The following is a 20,819-nucleotide window of genomic DNA, read 5'->3' on the forward strand; positions in this document are numbered from 1 at the left end:
ATATAGTTGAAGTTTTGTTATAGTTTTCGTTTAGGTTATTACTTACATGTTTACATTTATCAAAATAATACATGTACTTAGATTGAAAGACCAAACAGGTTGGGTGCGGGGGCTCATGCCTGTAATCTCAGCATTTTGGGAGGTCAAGGCAGGTGGGTCACCTGAGGTCAGGAGTTCTACACCAACCAGCCTGACCAACATGGTGAGACCTCGTCCTATTAAAAATATAAAAATTAGCTGGGTGAAGTGGCAGGTGCCTGTAATCCCAGCTACTTGGAAGGTGGAGGTTGCAGTGAGTTGAGATCGTGCCATTGCTCTCCAAAAAAAAAAAAAAAAAAGTACTTTAAACCTTAGAATTAAAAAAAAAAAAAAATCAATGTTTTACCTAACCACTTTTTTTTAAAAACTATAGACAACTAGAGACAGAATGTTTTTTCCTAGGTACTGCAAGGAAAAATTAGCATTCAGACAACAAGTTTTCTCAGCAAAGCAATTTTACTTTCTGCAGAAAGGGTTTCCCCATTAGCCATCTTACTATAAGAGTACAATGAAGAAAGGAAAGGCAGACATACTTGTTCCTTACCCATTGGGTCCTTATTGCTGTGTCTGATCTCTGTTGGTTGGAGCCAGACCTTACAATCTAAACTGAACCTGATTGGCTAACAACTTAAAACTTTTCTACACTGGGTACAGTGGCTCATGCCTGTAATCCTAGCACTGAAAGTGGCCCAGCTGGGTGGATCACGAGGTCAAGAGATTGAGACCATCCTGGCCAACATGGTGAAACCCTGTCAGTACTAAAAATATTTTAAAAATTAGCTGGATGTGGTGGTGCACACCTATAGTCCCAGGTACTTGGCAATCTGAGGTAGGAGAATCAGTTCAACTTGGGAGGCGGAGGTTGTGGTGAGCCGAAAACACGCCATTGCACTCCGGCCTGGGCAACAAGAGCAAAACTCTGTCTCAAAAAAAAACACACAACTTTTCTAAATAGGTAAAGGCAATGGAGAACAAAGGAAAAGAGGAAGTCCAAATAAGGAAGAGAGAAGAAGTTGCTTGTGAAAGGACTTAGAAAAGTAATAACATAAATGTCTTGGTTAAAGCACAAGGACGTAGAATGTGATACATGCCTGTGAGCATGTCCAGCACAAATATCTTGGTTAACGTACAAGGACATAGAGTGCCCTTATTCCCTTATATCTAACAGCTATATAGGATAGGACTAAATAGTTACTAGCAAAAAGCAAGAAGGCTTCGAAGAAAGTCTTTAAAAGAAACTATTATTTCTAACGTTTGTTATTATTTAACAAGAAGGGAAACTTTGAAAAGGAACTTTCTACTTTCTACAACTAGTTTCTATTTTTTTTAATTTGAGCCACCACGCCTGGCTGATTTTTCTTTTTTTCTTTTTGTATCTTTAGTAGAAATGGGTTTCTCCGTGTTGGAGAGGCTGGTCTTGAACTATTGACTCAGGTGATCCACCCACCTTGGCCTCCCAAAGTTCTGGGATTACAGGCATGAACCACTGCACCTGGAAAATTTTCACCCTTTTTGGGGCACCTTTTAAAATAGTATTTTATCTTTGTGAATATGGGAAAATTGCTATTGATTTACATGTAATCTTTTGACTTCTGATCATAGAAGACTTTTTTTTTTTTGAGACACAGTCTCACTCTGTCGCCAGGCTGGAGTGCAGTGGCATGATCCTGGCTCACTGCAACTTCTGTTTTACGGTTTCAAGCAATTCTCCTGCCTCAGCCTCCGAGTAGCTGGGATTACAGGCACACACCACCATGCCTGGCTAATTTTTTGTACTTTTTAGTAGAGACGGGGTTTCACCGTGTTGGCCAGTATAGTCTCAATCTTTTGACCTCGTGATCCACCTGCCTTGGCCTCCCGAAGTGCTGGGATTACAGGTGTGAGCCACTGCACCTGGCCCATAGAAGACTTTTACTGCCTTGTAAAACCCTTCAATCCACCAGGGAGTCAAAAACTTGCAGAAAATTTGTCAGTTACTTTTTTCCCTCTGTAGTACTTGGTCCTGCTCCAATCTGGACTGTTTTTCTCCCCCCATTCCTTCTTCACAGATGTTTGTCTGGGAATTTCCTCCCCTTCCAGCCAAAGACAGAGTCTTACTCTTGTTGCCCAAGCTGGAGTGCAGTGACATGATCATTCATGGCTCACTGTGCTTCAACATTCTGGGCTCCAGTGATCTTCCCACCTCAGACTCCCGAGTAGCTGGGACTACAGGCAAGTGCTACTATGTCCAGCTTATTTCTTTTTTTTTTTTTTTGTAGAGATAGAGTCTCACCGTGTTGCTTGGGTAGGTCTCAAACTCCTGGGCGGAAACAATTTTTTTGCTTTTGCCTCCCAAAGTTTTGAATTACAGAAAAGAGCCACCATGACTGGCCTTGATTATTAATTTGACTGGGTATGGAATTCTGGCTTGGAAATAATTTTCCCTTAGCATTTTGAAGGTATTGCTCCAGATGTCCTGTGCCTTGCTGATTGTTGATTTTTTATATGCTTTTTTTCCTTTGGGAGGTTTTTAGGTTCTTTTCTTTGTCCCTAATGTTCCGAAATTTCAGTCATCCTACCTATGGAGGGAGGATCTTTTAACGGTTATCCTGCTGGACACTCATTGGAGCTTTTGAATCTAGAAATGTGTTGTCCTGTTGTGGGAAATGGTTTTATAGTATTGTTTCTCTGCCCTTTCCTCTGAGGTTTATTTATGAAATTCTCCTACAAGCAGAATTTTTTTTTTTTTCTTTTGAGAAGGAGTCTCACGACACCCAGGCTGGAGTGCAGTGGTATGAACTCAGTTCACTGCAACCTTTGCCTCCTGGGTTCAAGCCAGTCTCCTGCTTCAGCCTCCCGAGTAGCTGGGACTACAAGCGTGTGCCACCATGCCCAGCTAATTTTTATATTTTTAGTAGAGATAGGTTTCACCACATTGGCCAGGCTTGTCTTGAACTCCTGATCCCAAGTAATTCACTTGACCTCCCAAAGTGCTGGGATTAGCAGATGTAAGCCACCACGCCTGATCAGCAGAATATTTTATATTTGATGCTCTAATTTTTAATTTTTTTCCATCTCTTGGGCTTTTTTTTTTTTTAACTCATTTCAAAGAGATTTCTTCCATCTTGATCTTTTCAACTCTTGTATTGAGTTTTTAATTTTGTTTATTTTTAATTGAGAAATTTGAATCTTTCTTTTGTTTTTCTTGTTTTTTTTGAGTTTGAGTCTCGTTCTGTCCCCCAGGTTGGAGTGCCGTGGTGCGATCTCGGCTCACTGCAATCTCTCCCTTCCAGTTTCCAGTGATTCTCCTGACTCAGCCTCCTGATTAGCAGGGATTGCAAGAGCCTGCCACCATGCCTGGCTAATTTTTGTATAAAGTAGAGACAGGGTTTTAAGTTGGTCAAGCTGGTCTTGAGTTCCTTACCTCAAGTGATCCACCCACCTCAGCCTCCCAAAGTGTTGGGATTACAGGCGTGTGCCATTGTGGCTGGCCAAAAATAAAGTTTTTAAAGTTTTCTTTTGTACCAAGCATTGTCTTTGATTCTTGTGAGGATTTTTTTTTCCTTTAAAATTATATTTTCTTTAATCTCAATCTTTTATGGCCTGGATTTTTTTCTGGTGTCTGATTGTGATATGTGAAACGTTTATTTGGTCTTTAACCTCATTTCCTGCCTTACAACTCCTATTCAATACAATCCTTAAAATTTTCAAAATGTTGTCTTTTTGTATGCTAATGATTGCTTGATGTCCTGCAGACCTTCAGAATGGGCTCTGGTCACCTGAAACACCCTTGTGGGGTTTGAGGGTTGGAACTTTAATTTCTGCCCCCCAACCTTCCAGGGAGGAGAGAGGGGGTCAAGGTGATGTTGATCATCAACGGCCGTTGGTTTAATCAATTATGCTAATGTATTGAAGGCTCCAATAAAAACCCAAAAGGGTCTGGTTTGGATAGCTTCCAGGATAGCTAAACATATGGCAGTTCCTGGAGGGAGGATGGTATGCCTGGAGAGGCCTGAACACTAATACCTTGCCTTATGCATCTGCTCATCTGTGTTCTTTGTAATACCCTTTATAATAAACCAGTGAATATGTCATTGTTTATCTGAATTTTATGAGCTGCTCTAGCAAATTAATCAAACACAGGAAGCTGTGGGAATTCTAATAGACATAAAGAAATTAAAGCAAAAATTACTATAAATAGAGAGTTTATTTAGGCCAGATTTGAGGACAGCAACCTGGGAAGCATAGGTTCAAGTTGCCCTGCCTGAATATATGCTTTGAGTAGCAACAGTTACAAGTGGGATTTTAAAGGGCAAAAATGGGGGCAGTTTCTAAGTTGAATGTAAACTATTGGTTGGCTGTATATTGTTTTTTGCATCACATATTCCAGGAACATGAAGAAAATGGGTGAGGCTCAAATTGTGTAACTTGTAGTAAGGGTCTTGGTAATTTATCATCTTGTCTGGAAACTACAGGAAAGGAAAGATTAAAAAGCCCCCAAGTGTCTTTAAACAATTAACCCTGAGCATGGCGAGGCTGTGGTAACTAAAGACCCATTTTCTAAATTTCGCATGCCTTATGTTCTGATTGTTCTGAGCTACTTTTCTTTCTTCTTTTTTTTTTTTCAGAGACATCTGGTTTCCAAGCTGCTTTGCTTTCTCATTGATTTGAAGCTAGTTGGTCACTTGTTCCAGAGGCCTTAACTTGCAGCTAGTATCTGAAGGGTGGGCAGTTTTATGGGACTGAGCCCTCAACCTGTGGGATCTCATGCTGTCTCCAGGTAGATAGTGTGACAATTGAATTAATGGACACCTAGTTGGTGTTTGCTGCAGAATTTATTTTTATTTTTATTTTTGAGACTGGGTTTCACTTTTGCCCAGGTCAGAATGTAGTGGCACGATCACGGCTCACTTGTAGCCTCCCCATCCCAGGCTCAAGTGGTCTTCCCACCTCAGTGCCCCAGTAGCTGAGACTACAGGTGTGTGCCACCACACCCCACTAATTTTTGTATCCTTTTGTATAGGTGGGGTTTCACCATGTTGCCCAGGCTGGTCTCAAACTCCCGAGGTCAAGTGTCCCCCCTCATCTTGGCCTCCTAAAGTGTTGGGATTACAGATGCTTGACACTATGCATGGGCCTGCCGCATAACGGATTGCTTGCTTGGTATGTGGGGAGAAACCCTCATACATTTGGTCATAGAAGTCTTCTGTATTGATTATTGCGATGAGAGAGCAGAGGAAAACCGGTATTTTTTCCAATCAGACTGATGATGCTTGCTCTGTATTCCTATTTAAGAGAGGAACTGAAAAGCTGGTTGGAAGTCTGTGTGTTTGCTTCACGTCTATCTCTTGGTGAGCTTCCCTGGAGGGTGTTAGGCAAAGATTGGCTTTTTCATTGCAGAACACCGAGTTGTCAGTGTCAGTGAGCCTTTCCTCTTGGGACTGTGCCTTTGCTCAGAGCTAGAGTCTGGGAAGTAAGGAGGAAGATGGAGAATTAGACTTTTACCTACTATATGTCCATTCTAAGTGTGACCTGTCACTCTGAGTTGTGTGTGGTGTGGTCACGCCCAAAGTGTCATCTTCAGGATCAGGGAAGGTCGCTGTCTGCATGGGCAGGGTGCCTAGTGACCCTTTTAAAGACTTTAAATTAATTCTCTTGATTTTCTCCCTCACCTTTAGAATTATTTCTTACATCCAGTTTGTCAGTCTTTCTGTTTTTATGTGGCAGGAGTTGGCTTGCTGTGTTTGGCTTCTATTAACATATGACAAAGCAGAGGTGGCCATATTTTATGTTAGTTGCCACTTGTCTGGTTCACTTAGAACCTTCAAAATGTTTGTGTCTCATCTGCTTTTGTCTGCTGCTGTTCTCTTTGTGGATTTATGCCTTGTTTTCCTTAACTCTCATTTTTGTTGCAGTTTCAGGAGGGAGTGGAGTTAGCTGTCTGTGCTTCTTATAATTCATCATTAATATTGGAAATTGCAAAGCAATTGCCAGCATGTCAAGCTTCATATTACTGGTTTGTCTTTTCCTTTCCCCCTTCCCCATTTCTTTTTTTTCCTTCTTATAGCATTTTACTCTTTCACTCAAGCTGGAGTGAAGTAGTGTGATCTCAGCTCACTGCAACCTCCACTCCCTGGGTTCAAGCGATTTTTCTGCCTCAGTCTCCTGAGTAGCTGGGATTATAGGCACCCGCCACAACACTGCTAGTTTTGTATTTTTAGTAGAGACAGGGTTTCACCATGTTGGCCAGGCGGGTCTTGAACTCCTGACCTTGGTGATCTGCCTGCCTCAGCCTCCCGAAGTGCTGGGATTACAGGCATGAGCCACCGCCTAGCTTGGTGTTTCTTTTGTCTTGGATCCATGTTTCAATGTCACGCTTGTGTTGTCTCCCTTTTAAAATAACTCCCCTGTGAATTGTAGTGTGTAGTGACAAGAAATATGAATTATCTAGACAAACATAAGGAAAGAAAAGAGTTGAAAGATGGATGTTTAAAGTCTGCCTCTTTTTGTTTTTCCCTGTGAGCCTTGGGACCTACGTAACCTTCAGGCAGGGCAGGCCAGCCATATCTGGACCAGGAATTGGTCTAGGTTGATGGGGAGGTGGAGGGAAGGGGATGCCTGTGAAGTAGTGACATGTAAGTCACTGGAAGGCTGAAGGCACATTGGTAGAGTGACAGTGTCCACTCCTCTGCTTTGTGAGCAAGATTCAGGATACAGTGGAAGAACCTGGCAGGGGACACACTGTAGATGGAAAGGGTTCACTGCAGTCCAGTATAGGGGAGATGGGTCATTTAGGGAGAGGATGAGTATGACCACTTATTTAAGGACTTGTTGCCCTTGGTATTTCTTATTTATCCTGCCCACATGGTGGGGGTCTGGGTTGTGCTACATGCTACTTTTGGACTGGGAACTAGAGGCAAGGGTGGGTTGCTGCCAGTGGTGGAAACTGGTGAGGCAAGTAATGTTCCTGGTGGTGGTGGTGGTGGTGGTGGTGGTACCAGCTTGGTGACTGACAGATAGGAGAGGCCAGTTGACACAGACAAAGGATACACATCTCTTTAATGGGGATGAAGAGCATAGCTGCCAAGGTGACAAAATGCCCCAGCCTTGGTCCCCCAAGATGCCTTGTGGCTGATGATACTGTCTGATCCAGGTGAAGGTACCATAGGTACCTTAGGAGACTCTCAGTATCGTAGAACTTTTATTATATAATCCCCTTATTTTCTCCTGACTTCTGGAGATTGGTGTGTAAGTGCTTGTCCAGCTGTGCAAGTCACTAAAACCAGTGTTTTCCTGCAACATATTCCTTACTGTGTGAATCCATGATTGGTTTCCCCACAGCCATTTCTCTCCAGCAGCTTGAGTTTAGGCAGGCTTGAAGCCTGCTCCTGCAGTCTTCCCTGCTATCCAGGTTTCAGTACACATGTGCTCTCAACTCACAAGTCTATTCTTTTGTCTTAAAGGGGAAATCCCGATATTTAGGTAGTAAATGCAACAAATATCCCCTACTATTAACATAGTAACCATTTGAATTATCCAATGAGGGGATATTATCAAAGTCTTTCAAAGTTTTTTAAGTGTTTATCACAATTATCAAAGTATTTCAAGTGTTTCAACCTTTTTTGTTTGTTTGTTTTAAATCAGTCCCCCTGTCCTCATTTGTGTGAAATTGAACTCATATTGGAAGGTGTATTAGTCTGTTCTTAAGCTGCTAATAAAGGCATACCTGAAACTGGGTAATTTTAAAGGGAAGAGTTTTAATTGACTCAGCAGTTCCAGATGGCTTGGGAGGCCTCACAGTCATGGCGGAAGGCAAGTGAGGAGCAAAGTTATGTTTTACATGGCAGCAGGCCGGAGAGCTTGTGCAAGGGAACTCCCATTTATTAAATCATCAGATCTAGTGATACTTGATACCATCAGAACAGTATGGGGAAAACTGCCTCCATGATTCAGTTATCTCCACCTGGCCCTCCCCTTGACACATGGGAATTATTGCAATTTAAGGTGAGATTTGGTTGGGGATACAGCCAAACTGTATCATTCCACCAAAGCCCCTCCCAGATCTCATGTCCTCACATTTCAAAACCAATCATGCCTTCTCAACAGTTCCCCAAAGTCTTAACTAATTTTAGCATTAACTCAAAAGTCCACAGTCCAAAGTCTCATCTGAGATAAGGCAGGTCTCTTCAGCCTCTGAGCCTGTAAAATCAAAAGTAAGTTACTTCCTAGATACTGTGGGGGTGTAGGCATTGAGTAAATACACCTGTTCCAAATGGGAGAAATTGGCCAAAACTAAGGGACTGCAGTTCCCATGCAAGTCTGAAATCCAGTGGAGCAGTGATATCTTAAAGCCAAAATGATCTCCTTTGACTTCATGTCTCACATCTAGGTCATGCTGATGCAAGAGGTGGGCTCCCATGGCCTTGGGCAGCTCTGCCCCTGTGGTTTTGCAGGGTATAACCCCTTTTTTGGCTGCATTCACCTGCTGGCATTGGGTGTCTGTGGCTTTCCAGGTACAGAATGCAAGTTGTCAGTGGATGTACCATTCTGGGGTCTGGAGGACAGTGGCCCTCTTATCCTAGCTCCACTAGGGAGTGCCCCAGTGGGAACTCTGTGGGGGCTCCAACCCCACATTTCTGTTCCACACTGCCCTAATAGAGCTTCTCTGAGGGCCCCACCCCTGCAGCAAACTTATGCCTGTACATTCAGGCATTTCCATACATCCTTGGAAATCTAGGTGGAGGTTCCCAAACCTCAATTCTTGACCTCTGTGCACCTGCAGGATCAGCACCACATGAAAGCTGCCACGGCTTGGGGCTTGCGCCCTTTGAAACCACAGCCTGAGCTGTACCTTGGCCCCTTTTAGCCACTGTGGTAGCAGCTGGGACACAGGCCACCAAGTCCCTAGGCTGCACACAGCAGGGGGTCCCTGGGACCATCCTGCAAAACCATTTTTTCTTTCTAGGCTTCTGGACCTGTGATTGGAGGGACTGCTGCAAAGGTTTCTGACATGCCCTGGAGACATTTTGCTCATTGTCTTGGTGATTAACATTGGGCTTCTTGTTACTTATGCAAATTTCTGCAGCAGGGTCGAATTTCTCCCAGAATATGGGATTTTCTTTTCTATTGCATCATCAGTCTGCAAATTTTCCAGACTTCTATGCTCTGCTTCCTCTCAAATGCTTTGCTGCTTAGAAATTTTTTTCACTAGATTCCCTAAATAATTTCTCTCAAGTTCAAACTTCCACAGATCTCTAGGACAGCAGCAAAATACCACCAGTCTCTTTGCATAGCAAGAGTGATCTTTATTCCAGTTCCCAAACAAGTTCCTCATCTCCATCTGAGACCACTTCAGCCTGGACTTTATTGTCCATATCACTATGAGAATTTTGGTTAAAGCCACTCAACAAGTCTCTGAAGTTCCAAACTTTCCCACCTCTTCCCGTCTTCTTCTGAGCCCTCCGGACTGTTCCAACTTCTGCCTTTTACCCAGTTCCAAAGTTGCTTCCATATTTTCAGGTATCTTTATAATAGCACTCTGCTGTACCAGTGCCAATTTACTGTAATACTCTGTTCTTATGCTGCTAATAAAGATACACCCAGGCTGGCGCGGTGGCTCACGCCTATAATCCCAGCACTTTGGGAGCCTGAGGCGGGTGGATCACGAGGTCAAGAGTTCGAGACCATCCTGGTCAACAAGGTGAAACCCCGTCTCTACTAAAAATACAAAAATTAGCTGGGCATGGTGGTGCGTGCCTGTAGTCCCAGCTACTTGGGAGGCTGAGGCAGGAGAATTGCTTGAACCCAGAAGGCGGAGGTTGAGGTGAGCCGAGATCGTGCCATTGCACTCCAGTCTGGGTAACAACAGCGAAACTCCGTCTCAAAAAAAAAAAAGATATACCCAAGAGTGGGTAATTTATAAAGGAAGGAGGTTTAATTGACTCACAGTTACACATGGCTGGGGAGGCCTAACAATTATGGTGGAAGGCACATGATGAACAAAGTCATGTCTTACATGGTGTCATGCAAGGGAACTTATGTGGGGAACTCCATTTATAAAGCCATCAGATCTTGTGAGACTTATTCATTACCATGAGAACTGTTTGGGAGAAACCGTTTCCATGATTCAGTTATCTTCACCTGGCCTCACTGTTGACACGTGGAGATTATTACAAATCAGAGTGAGATTTGGGTGGGAATACAGCCAAACCATTATCAGAAGGTGTGTCTTTTCTCTAATACATTCTACTGTAATATATCTCATTTTAATCACCTTAAACCCAGAGTGCCTTTCAGCCTTAGTTGATTGTAATGAGCTGTAATTTTTCCTTTGAATTTGACACTTGTGTCACAGTTTGGCTGTTAGATGCTCTTTCTTAAGCTGGGTGGCTTCTTGACGCTTTCTGAAGGCACTCTTGAAAGCATCTGTGCTTTTTGGTAATAAGATATCTTAGGTACCTCTCGATCTATCCTGCCTATAAACCGTAAGTAGCTCATTTTCAAAGAGCGCTGGCTTGTTTTAGAGGAGACTAGTGTTAGAGATAAAAATCTGGGCTCTGGGAGGTACATGAGATTATTCCACAGAATGAGGAGAGATAGTATGACACGAGATAAGAAGCTACTTAAGTCAGCAGAGGAATTGAGCTTTTAAAAAGTCATGAGTTTCTGTTGCTAATTTCAGTTTAACTTCTTTTCTGTCTCGTAATCTGATTTCCCTTTTCTCTAAGAGTTTTGAGTTATTTTATTTAGGACCACCAAAGTTATGTTTATAATGTCCTCTAGATGTAGACATTTCCATTTCTTTTTTCTTTTTGAATCTTACTCAAGTGGCCTGAATTGATTCCCAAGTCTGCTGTCCAGTTTCTCCTTGTTGCCATCCTTTGAGACTCAACTACCTGAAAAGTAAGAGAAATCGAGATCCACCTCAAGGAAACACCAAAGAAAACATAGGCCCAACATTCGTTGTGTTAGTCTATTCTAACACTCCTATAAAGAACTACCAGAGACTGGGTAATTTATGAAGAAAAGTGGTTTAATTGACTCAAGAGTTCTGCAGACTATACAGGAGGCATGGCTGAGGAGGCCTCAGGAAACTTACAATTGTAGCAGAAGGTGAAGGGGAAGCAGGCATGTCTTCATATGGCAGCAGGAGAGTGAACTTACAGACAACGAGATCTCCTGAGAACTCTATCACAAGACCAGCATCGGGGATGCCACTCTCATGATCTAGTCACCTCCCACCAGGCCCCTCTGCCAACACTGGGGATTACAATTCAACATGAGATTTTGGGTGGGGACACAGCCAAACCATATCATCTGGTAAATCAGATGTTGACCCATACAATTAGTACATTATACCCAGAGATACCAGGAAATCCCTGGGTCCTTAAGGTTTCACCTAAAACTCTCCTTTAACTCTTTATCTTCACAGATGCTAGTGCTAGTAGTGTTGACCTTACAGCATGTAGGATTGTTGGGCTCAGATTCTTAAGGGCCTTTGAATAAATGAAGCTGTTCTTAATCTCAGTATTACACTGGTCTGACATTTTAACCATTAAGAATGATAGCAGGCTGGGTACAGTGGCTCATACTTGTAATGCCACCACTTTGAGAGGCCACGGCAGGCAGATCACTTGAGGTTGGGAGTTTGAGACCACCCTGGCCAACATCGTGAAAGCCTGTCTCCACTAAAAATAACAGAAAAATTAGCTGGGTGTGGTGATGCCTGTAATCCCAGCTACTTGGGAGCCTGAGGCACTAGAATCACTTGAACCTGGGAGGTGGAGGTTGCATTGAGCATAGATAGTGCCACTGCACTTCAGCCTGGGTGACAGAGTGAAACTCTGTCTCAGAAAAAATAAAAGATAGCAAATGTAGCTAAATTAATATCAAGAATGATTAGAAGGCTAGGCATGGTGGTTCACACCTGTAATCCCAGCACTTTGGGCGGGTGAGGCCAGTGGATCACTTGAGGTCAGGAGTTTGAGACCAGCCTGGCCAACAAGGTGAAATCCTGTCTCTACTAAAAATAGAAAAGTTAGCTAGCTGGGTGTGGTGGCACACACCTGTAAGCCCAGCTACTCAGGGGGCTGAGGCAGGAGAATCACTTGAATCCAGGAGGTGGAGGCTGCAGTGAGCTGGGCTCTAGCCTGGGCGACAGCAAAACAAACAAACAAAAACAACCATTAGAAATGTAAAGAAATTTACTACAGAAATTCGGGAGACTCCTTTCTGTTACTCCACATTTTCATATTTATATATTTATATAACCATCAGTGAAGTTGTATGGCTGTGTTTCAGTCAGGTTTTATATTTGTTGTGACTAGGTATCTCTCAGTACTTTTGCTAGTAATTTTTAGCTTGTTACCATTTTTTTTTCATATGGAATATGCTGAGAATTCACATTATGGAAGCAGGAAGCTGTAGTGTTAATGTGAATATCTAGGATTTGACATGAATGCATACATGCTTTGCCCTCTCATTTTTTTATGTTCTGGGTTAATAACACCACTGCACAGATGTGATGCTGTCTACAGCATTCCTCCCTTTATACTGAGCTACATGAAAGTAGCATTTTGGCTTGGTCACTGCTATATCCTTAGTGTCTAGGACAAGGCTGGGCACACATTAGGTGTTCTAAGAATATTGTGTTTAATGGAAATATGATGCTGGTGGTTCTCTGCCTCAAATCCTTTTGGAAGTAAAATAATTGTTTTAGGATGTTGTAGGCTGTAAGTTGCAGGAAACCAAATTCAACCATCTTAAGTGATAAACTTATCATTCTGCTTAGTAGAAAGTCTTGGGTAAGGGTGGGTTTGGGGGTTGGCGAAGCCGGTGGCTCAGTAGTGTGGGCTCAGCAGTGTGAGCTCTGCTGTCTCTGGGTCAGCTGCCCCCACCTGGTCCCTTATGGTCAGAAGGTGGCTGCCAGCACAGTGAACAGCAGTGAGTTTCCTCTCACATCCTCTGGGAGACAGGGAGACTGGCTTTTGTTTCCTGGGGATTGTGTTTGAGAACCTAAATGCAGGCGAGAAAGACTGGGGAAAGATGAAAAGCATTTCCTTTTTTGGTAAGCACAAATTGAAAAAAACTGCAAAGAGAGCAGGAAGCTTCAGCGTGCATGATTTTGGAGATGCTGGAGTATGGGATGACTGAGGCTTGTGGAGTTCTTTATAAAGGTTTGGAGAAAGGTGAGAATTCAGCTCTGCTTAGATATGGGGAAGGAGCTACTTGAGAGACTCATTTGTTCTTCTGAGGTGCCCATTTGGGCTTTTGCTAACCTTATAAACCTTATGCCTTAAAGAAATACCTAAAAAAGCTAAAGCAGAAAACAAAAGTGGCCCATAGTTTCAGCTTCCAAATAATACCTATTGATTTCAAAAAATAAAATGGCTGGGTGCCAACAAACTCATAAAAAGACACTGAATTTCCCACTCAATTCAACAGATACAATTCCAACTATACAGTTACCTACTGTACCCATCGGGTGGGCACAAATGAAAACCTCCAAGACATTCAGCAAGGAAAAAGTGCAGTGGAGGGAAAAAAAACTGCTGCAACCTTCCAGAGGGAAATCTGACAAAATCTACTGAAACTTTAATAGTTCATATACTTGCACCCAGCAATCTCACCATGAGTAGGAATTTGCCTCAGTGCAGAGATTCACTAACACACACACACATATATATATATAAACACTTGCTACAACATCACATATACTGCAACAGCACACCATCACCAACATGCCCCGTGATGAAGGACTGCTGAGTGGCACCTCCACACAGGACAGAACGCCAGGCAGGCAAGGGGGAGCAGCATGTGCTCAGGCTGCCTCCTGGGAGGAATCCCAAAACCTGTGAAGAATGTGTCTCTGGAAACAAAATGAGGTGATTCTGCATGTGTCACAGAAAAAAGAGGGTGACTGGTCCCATTACCCTCTCCTGGACTATTTGAATTAGTTAACAATTTGCATGCATTATTTTCTTTTTTCTCACTGCAACACCCAGGCTGGAGTGCAGTGGCACGATCTTAGCTCACTGGAACCTCCACCCTCCAGGTTCAAGCAATTCTCTTGTCTCAGCCTCCTGAGTGGCTGGGACTATAGGCACACACCACCACACCTGGCTAATTTTTGCATTTCTAGTAAAGACGGGTTTCACTGTATTGGTCAGGCTGGTCTCGAACTCCTGACCTCAGGTGATCCACCTGCCTCAGCCTCCCAAAGTGCTGGGATTACAGGTGTGAGCCACCATGCCCAGCCATGAATGGTTCTTCTAATTTGTCACTTTTAAAGCCACATTTGAATTTTTTTCCATGCAGAAAATTTAAATTTTTGTGGAGTTGACTTTATGAACCGTTTTCTTGATGACTTCCGCTTTTTAGCCCTAACTTGGCCACTCCATATCACTCACCATTGACACCAGTGCAGTACCTCTGCCTGGGCTATGTGGTTCCCACTGGGAATGCCAAATGTAGGCACCTCAGGGCTCCAGCAAGCCATGAGAATCCTCCATGTCCTTGAGAGGGCTAAATCTTGTGTCCTTGGGGCTGCTTTATGTTTGTTGAGTGGTGTTAACTCAGGTGGGCTGGGTGGTGAGGCTGAAGGCTAGTGTGGGAGGAAGGGACATGGTACAGGGTGCGGTTGTTAAATGCCAGGGGGCACTGAGCTAAAATGGCCTTGGGCCCTTCCTCAGCTGATGCTAAAGGGGATAAGGCTAGAGACTTGGGCTGGACAGGCTATTCTCATTCTGTGTATGATTTTGAAGCTGCCTGTTCTTGTTCTGTAGGTGAAGAGATGGCGTTTGTGAAGAGTGGCTGGTTGCTGCGACAGAGTGAGTACAGGATGTACGGCCTGTGATTAGCATTGCCAAAGGGCAATCTCTATTTCTGTTTGCTTAAAGCTGATCATGTTTAAAAACAAAGTTTTACAAGTGCTGTGGCCTTGAGTTTCCCCTTGGACATTCTTAGATCTCTGTGAACTGACTTTGCATACCATGGAGCTCCTCCTTGGTTGCTGAGTTGTCAGGAACCAGGAAATAATGACAGTCCCTGCTCCTCTTGCTCTCCTCACTAGTGTGCTTTATTTATTTATTTTGAGACGGAGTTTTGCTCTTGTTGCCCAGGCTGGAGTGCAATGGTGTGATCCCGGCTCAGTGCAGCCTCTGCCTGCTAGGTTCAAGTGATTCTCCTGCCTCAGCCTCCTGAGTAGCTGATATTACAGGCATGTGCCACCACACCTGGCTAATTTTGTATTCTTAGTAGAGATGGGGTTTCTCAATGTCAGACAGGCTGGTCTTGAACTCCCAATCTCAGATGATCTGTCCTCCTTGGCCTCTCAAAATGCTGGGATTACAGGTGTGAGCCACTGCACACGGCTGTGTGCTTTATTATTAATGATGGATCTGGGACTGCCTGGATCTCACTGAGCCCAGCCGAGATACTGGCACAGAGATGCTGGTCTCTCTTGCTTCTGTTATCTGGGGATTGAGCAGTGACTCAGATTCTCAAATGTTGGAGTCCTTATAATTATGTGGCTGAAGACTTGATCTGAAGCAATGAGTTTATCTAAAGCCAAAACTTTTGTATTTCCAAAAGGACTTGAGAAGAGACTCAGGTTTTTTTTTGTTTTTTGCTTTTTTTAAAAATGGGTTTGAGTCACTTTTCTAGGCTTATGTTTTCAAACCTATCTTTCATACACTGTCTGCCTATCTCTGAGGCTGTCACTCCAGGTGAGATTCATACTGTGTTTTAAAGAAGGAAGAACCAGTCTTATTTATTAAAAAGAAAAGAGCAAGCAGAATATTTTGCTATACTAGAAAAAATGAAGTTAAGGGAAAAGTGACTACTATGTCATTTATTATTCTAGTCAAAAACTGAGCTATGTGTCACATACCATTTATTGTTCAGCGATGTGAGATAAGTGGTATTATTTCCAGTTGAAGAAATTGAGATTCAGTGAGATTAGGTAACTTGTCTAAATATAAACTATGGTGATAAATGTACATTCAGACTCAGGACTGTCTGATTTCAGCACTGACACTATATGCACCAGGAGACGGGCCTTCATCCTGTGTGTCTGTGACTAGTTCTGTGTTCCTAGCCTGGAGCTGAACCATGTGTCCCTTATCTATGATAGTCGGGTAGTCCTGGAATAGACAGAGGTGTAATATTAGCTTCACAAAGACAGTCCTGGCATATTGGAGCCCTCCTTTACTGGCCCTTCGGTTGGCCTTCGGTTGGCCTTCGGTTTTACTCCCCAGGCTCTACCACACCTTTGTTTGAGGGCAAGCTTTCCCTTTTCCATTACAACTTGATGTAAATGCTCTGTCAACATAATGAACAATGACCCTTTTGGTAATTTTGTGCTCCCTGTCAGCATCTAGCATGGTGATGTACATAAAATAGATACACTTTAAATAAGTCACATAGACTTTTCCAGTGTCCTCGTCCATGGGTGTTTCAGAAGTGTTTTATTCAGAAGACTTATTCTATAACCCCATACCTATATGTGTGGATTAATTTTCCTTCTTTTTCTGAAAGTAGAAGTATCAATGCCAGTAAAACAAGGTGAGGTGTATTACATTCATGGGGTTGTAGAGCAGTGGTGATACACATGTGATGTGGGCAAAGCTGTCCCTGCCATTGCCACGTATACTGTTGGAATCCAGTCCTGGCCTCCGGAGGACAGCCTGATTTGGGAGTTTGCAACCAGGGCTTTGATGGCAGGTTTAGACACTTGGGCAGAACTCCTTGACCCAATGGTTCTACCTGTCTGTTTCTGTGGTTCTATTTAGTAGTGCTTTTTTTTTTTTTTGAAATGGAGTCTCACCCTGTCACACAGGCTGGAGTGTGCAGTGGTGCAATCTTGAGTCACTGTAATATCTGCCTCCTGGGTTCAAGTGATTCTTCTGCCTCAGTCTCCCAAGTAGCAGGGATTACAGGCATGCGCTACTACGCCCAGCTAATTTTTTGTATTTTTGGTAGAGATGAGGTTTCACCATTGACCAGGCTGGTCTTGAACTCCTGACCTTATGATCTGCCCGCCTCAGCTTCTCAAAGTGCTGGGATTATAGGTGTGAACCACCCGCTGTGCCTGGCTGACTTACTTTTTTAAGATGGAATCTTGCTTTGTCGTTCAGGCTGGAGTGCAGTGGCATGAAAACTACTCACTGCAGCCTTGATATTCCAAGTTTAAGTGGTCCTCCTGCCTCAGACTCCCAAGAAGCTGGGCATGCAGGCCTGTGTTACCATACCTGGCTATTTTTTTCTTTGTAGAGACAGGCTCTTGCTATGTAGCCCAGGCTGGTTTCAAACTCCTGGGCTTAAGTGATCAACCCATCTGAGCCTCCCAAAATGTTGGGATTACAGGTATGAGCCATTGCACCCAGCCTATTTGGTAGTTTCTGCACAGCTCAGGTGGTCAATCAAATGGATGCTTGGGTATCACTTAGTGGTCACTTGGGCAAGTGCAGTGGACACCCCTCCTGGTGAGGAGAGTGCCTGATAGTGGCAGGAAAGCTGGATGGCACGTATCTTGTTGACACCAGTTGCAGGTATGGTAGCATAAAGGGAAGTGTGTGAAATGTGGTTGTGTGTGTTGGCCAGAAACAGGGTGATGTGTATAGGAACAGAAGGTGTAGTGGGCAGTGAATGGATGTGAGGAAGGTACAGAGATGACTTGGAGCAACAACAGTCCATTACTGGGGTTTTCCCTTCATGCAGTCAAGGAAATTACAATTTTATAAAGTTAAGTACCTGATCCAAGATCACAAATGAAATTCGCTCAAGCTGACAGAAATGTGTGAGGTAATAGGATGTGTACAGTATGGGAGTTGGCATGGGAGGCCAGCCAGGGCCTGGTCTACATCCTGCTGTGCTCATTTCTCCAGTGTATGCATCAGGAAGGGGGCAGCTTCCATACTGTGGGCTTCCTCTGGGAAATGGTAGGAAACAGTATCTGTGAAAGCTCTTAAGGACAAGGGAAAAAAATGTTTTTTTTTTTTTTTTGAGACGGAGTTTCGCTCTTGTTACCCAGGCTGGAGTACAATGGCGCGATCTCGGCTCACCGCAATCTCCGCCTCCTGGGCTCAGGCAATTCTCCTGCCTCAGCCTCCTGAGTAACTGGGATTACTCAGGCACCACCATGCCCAGCTAATTTTTTGTATTTTTAGTAGAGACGGGGTTTCACCATGTTGACCAGGATGGTCTCGATCTCTTGACCTCGTGATCCACCCGCCTCGGCCTCGCAAAGTGCTGGGATTACAGGTGTGAGTCACCGTGCCCGGCCAAAAAAAAAATGTTTTTTCTTTTGTTTTTTAAGATAGTCTTGCTCTGTCTCCCAGGTTGGAGTACAGTGGTGCAATCTCGGCTCATTGCAGCCTCCCGCTTATGGGTTCAAGCGATTCTCCTGCCTGACCCTCCCTAGTAGCTTGGATTACAGGCGCAAGCCACGATGCCCGGCTAATTTTATGTATTTTTTAGTAGAAATGGGATTTCACCATTTTGCCTAGGCTGGTCTTGACCTCCTGGCTTCAAGTGATCCACCCACTTGGGCCTCCCAGGGTGTGAGATTACTCACATGAGCCACTGTGCCTGGCCGAAACATGTTTTTTCAGAAGAGGAAAGTATTATTTTTATTTGCATGTAGAGACTTTACAGTCGAGCATTTTCTGATCAATCTAGCAAATTTAGACAGTATTGGAAATTTAGAAAGTTTAAAAGTTTGAGAGGTTCAGACTTTAGTACTATATGAAGAATGAAATGCTAGATATGTTTCATTTGCTGAAAAGCAAGCTTTTTTTTAAGAAAAAAACCTGAATTGAAAGTATTGGGACTTCTGAGTTGGTTGGTAGCCTTCTCTGTTGACAGTGTGTGCTGCATGCAGCCTGTGAAAGCACCAGTGGGTGGTTGCTGTGCTCTGCTTTCCCTTTCATCCTGATGGATTGCTTTGGGTAATTCTACACAGGTATAATTAAGGGGCCAGGGGAGAGTTCCTTTTGTTTCTGCTGTGAATTAGAGGACTATATTCTTGGTCTTTTGGCTCAAAGCTAACTTTTCAGCTGTGCATGGTGGCATGTGCCTGGAGTCCCAGCTAAAAGGGGGGCTGAGGTGCGAGAATTGCTCAAGTCCAGGAGTTCAAGGCCGCATTGAGCTATGATCACGGGAATAGCTGCTGCATTCCAACTTGGGCAAAATAGTAAGACTTACTAACCTTACTGTTTTTTTCCAGGTACTATTTTGAAGCGCTGGAAGAAGAATTGGTTTGATCTGTGGTCAGATGGTCACCTAATCTATTATGATGATCAGACTCGGCAGAATGTCGAGGATAAGGTCCACATGCCAGTGGACTGCATCAACATCCGCACGGGGCAGGAATGTCGGGGTAAGCTGGCCTGTCTTGGCCTGTCTTCAGCTCTTCTTCTGTCTTGGTGGGACCTGAATCCTCCTCCTTCTCTGTTCTGCTTTCATTAACAGATTGAAGAAGGGTTTCTTCTTAGTTGGGTGACCACAGTGGGGCCCCAGGCACTTAGATCTTGAATCACATGGTAGGGGCAAATCAATGTTCTCAACCGAGTTAAACTAATCATTCCATGTCTCTTCTACTTGAGGTGAGGGAACCAGTGTGCTGGGAAGCTCAAGAAGCACAGACCACCCTAGACTGTGTTGATTTTATACTCACAAACTGGCTTCTGTTTGATGTTGACTCCAATCAGTTGATTAAAATCTGGGATGTCGGCCAGGCACAGTGGATCACAAGGCCAGGAGTTCAAGACCAGACTGGCTAAGATGGTGAAACCCCATCTCTACTAAAAATACAAAAAAAAATTAGCTGGGCAGGGTGGCGGTTACCTGTAATCCCAGCTACTCGGGAGACTGAGTTAGAGAATTGCTTGAACCCGGAAGGTGGAGGTTGTTGCAGTGAGCCAAGATTGTACCACTGTACTTCTGCTTGGGTGACAGAGTAAGACTCTGTCTTAAAAAAAAAAAAAGAAAAAGAAAAAGAAAAAATCTGAGATGTCGTTTCCTGAAGTTATTCTTTATATCCATTATAAGGAATACATTTTGTAGACATCTTCTTGGCAGCTGGTCCTGTCAGTCAGCCTAGCTATGTTCTTTCTGCCTTCTTGGAAAGGCAGAGCGTTCTTTTATAGATGTAGCGCTTGATTTATTGTCTAGTCCTTTGCTTCTCTGAGCTGGTGGTTCTTAGAAAATGTAAGAAGAAATCCTGAAAAAAATTCCTTTATTCTGCCTTATTTTTCATAGATATTCAGCCTCCGGATGGAAAGTCAAAAGACTGCATGCTGCAAATTGTTTGCAGAGATGGGAAAACAATTAGTCTTTGTGCAGAAAGTACAGACGATTGCTTGTAAGTTTTGCTTTCTTATGTGTTTAAAAAAGTATTTTCTATTTTAATGTCTGATTGCCAAAAAATGAAAAGAATGGGAGTAGAGTTTTCCTTGAGGCATCAGAATGAGGGACTTGGTGGATGTGTGAGGGAAATACAAGACTTGCTTCTTCAGTTCTAGTGTCTGCCTCTCTGGGACTGCCTGAGCCGATCCCATTGTGGTGAAAATGGCAGAAAGGAATTGTAGTCTCATGGTGCTCTCTTTCATTATTAGATTCACAGTGGGTAACAGACATAGTTGAATGGTTTGTTAAGGTTGGTTCTTTTTATGTTAATGTCTTTTTGAAAAGCATTCACATCTGTAATGTGCAGCTTTTCCTTCTTTGGTGGTCATTTCTTTACCATCTCTGAAGAAGGGATGGGGAAATCCCAATTGTAATACTCCTTGGCCTCCTAACAT

At 43.5% G+C, this 20,819-nt stretch overlaps 1 protein-coding gene across 17 annotated transcripts in view; it reads left to right on the forward strand.

The window, feature by feature from the left end:
* Positions 1–20,819, forward strand: part of PLEKHB2 (pleckstrin homology domain containing B2) — a 61,216-nt gene that overhangs the window by 14,354 nt on the left and 26,043 nt on the right. For 7 of the 17 annotated variants that reach the window (XM_035304089.3, XM_078326978.1, XM_035304092.3 and 4 more), the window contains exons 2-4: positions 14,802–14,846; positions 19,244–19,396; positions 20,278–20,380. In XM_035304089.3, the coding sequence (XP_035159980.2) occupies positions 14,802–14,846; positions 19,244–19,396; positions 20,278–20,380 (301 nt within the window). Of the gene's footprint in view, positions 1–2,087; positions 2,251–4,646; positions 4,799–14,801; positions 14,847–19,243; positions 19,397–20,277; positions 20,381–20,819 lie in introns of all 17 variants that reach the window. The other 10 variants (XM_054257322.2, XM_078326977.1, XM_078326976.1 and 7 more) reach the window with 3 other exon arrangements.

The sequence above is a fragment of the Callithrix jacchus genome, chromosome 6 (genome assembly GCF_049354715.1).
Source record: "Callithrix jacchus isolate 240 chromosome 6, calJac240_pri, whole genome shotgun sequence".
In the NCBI taxonomy this organism is placed as follows: Eukaryota; Metazoa; Chordata; class Mammalia; order Primates; family Cebidae; genus Callithrix; species Callithrix jacchus.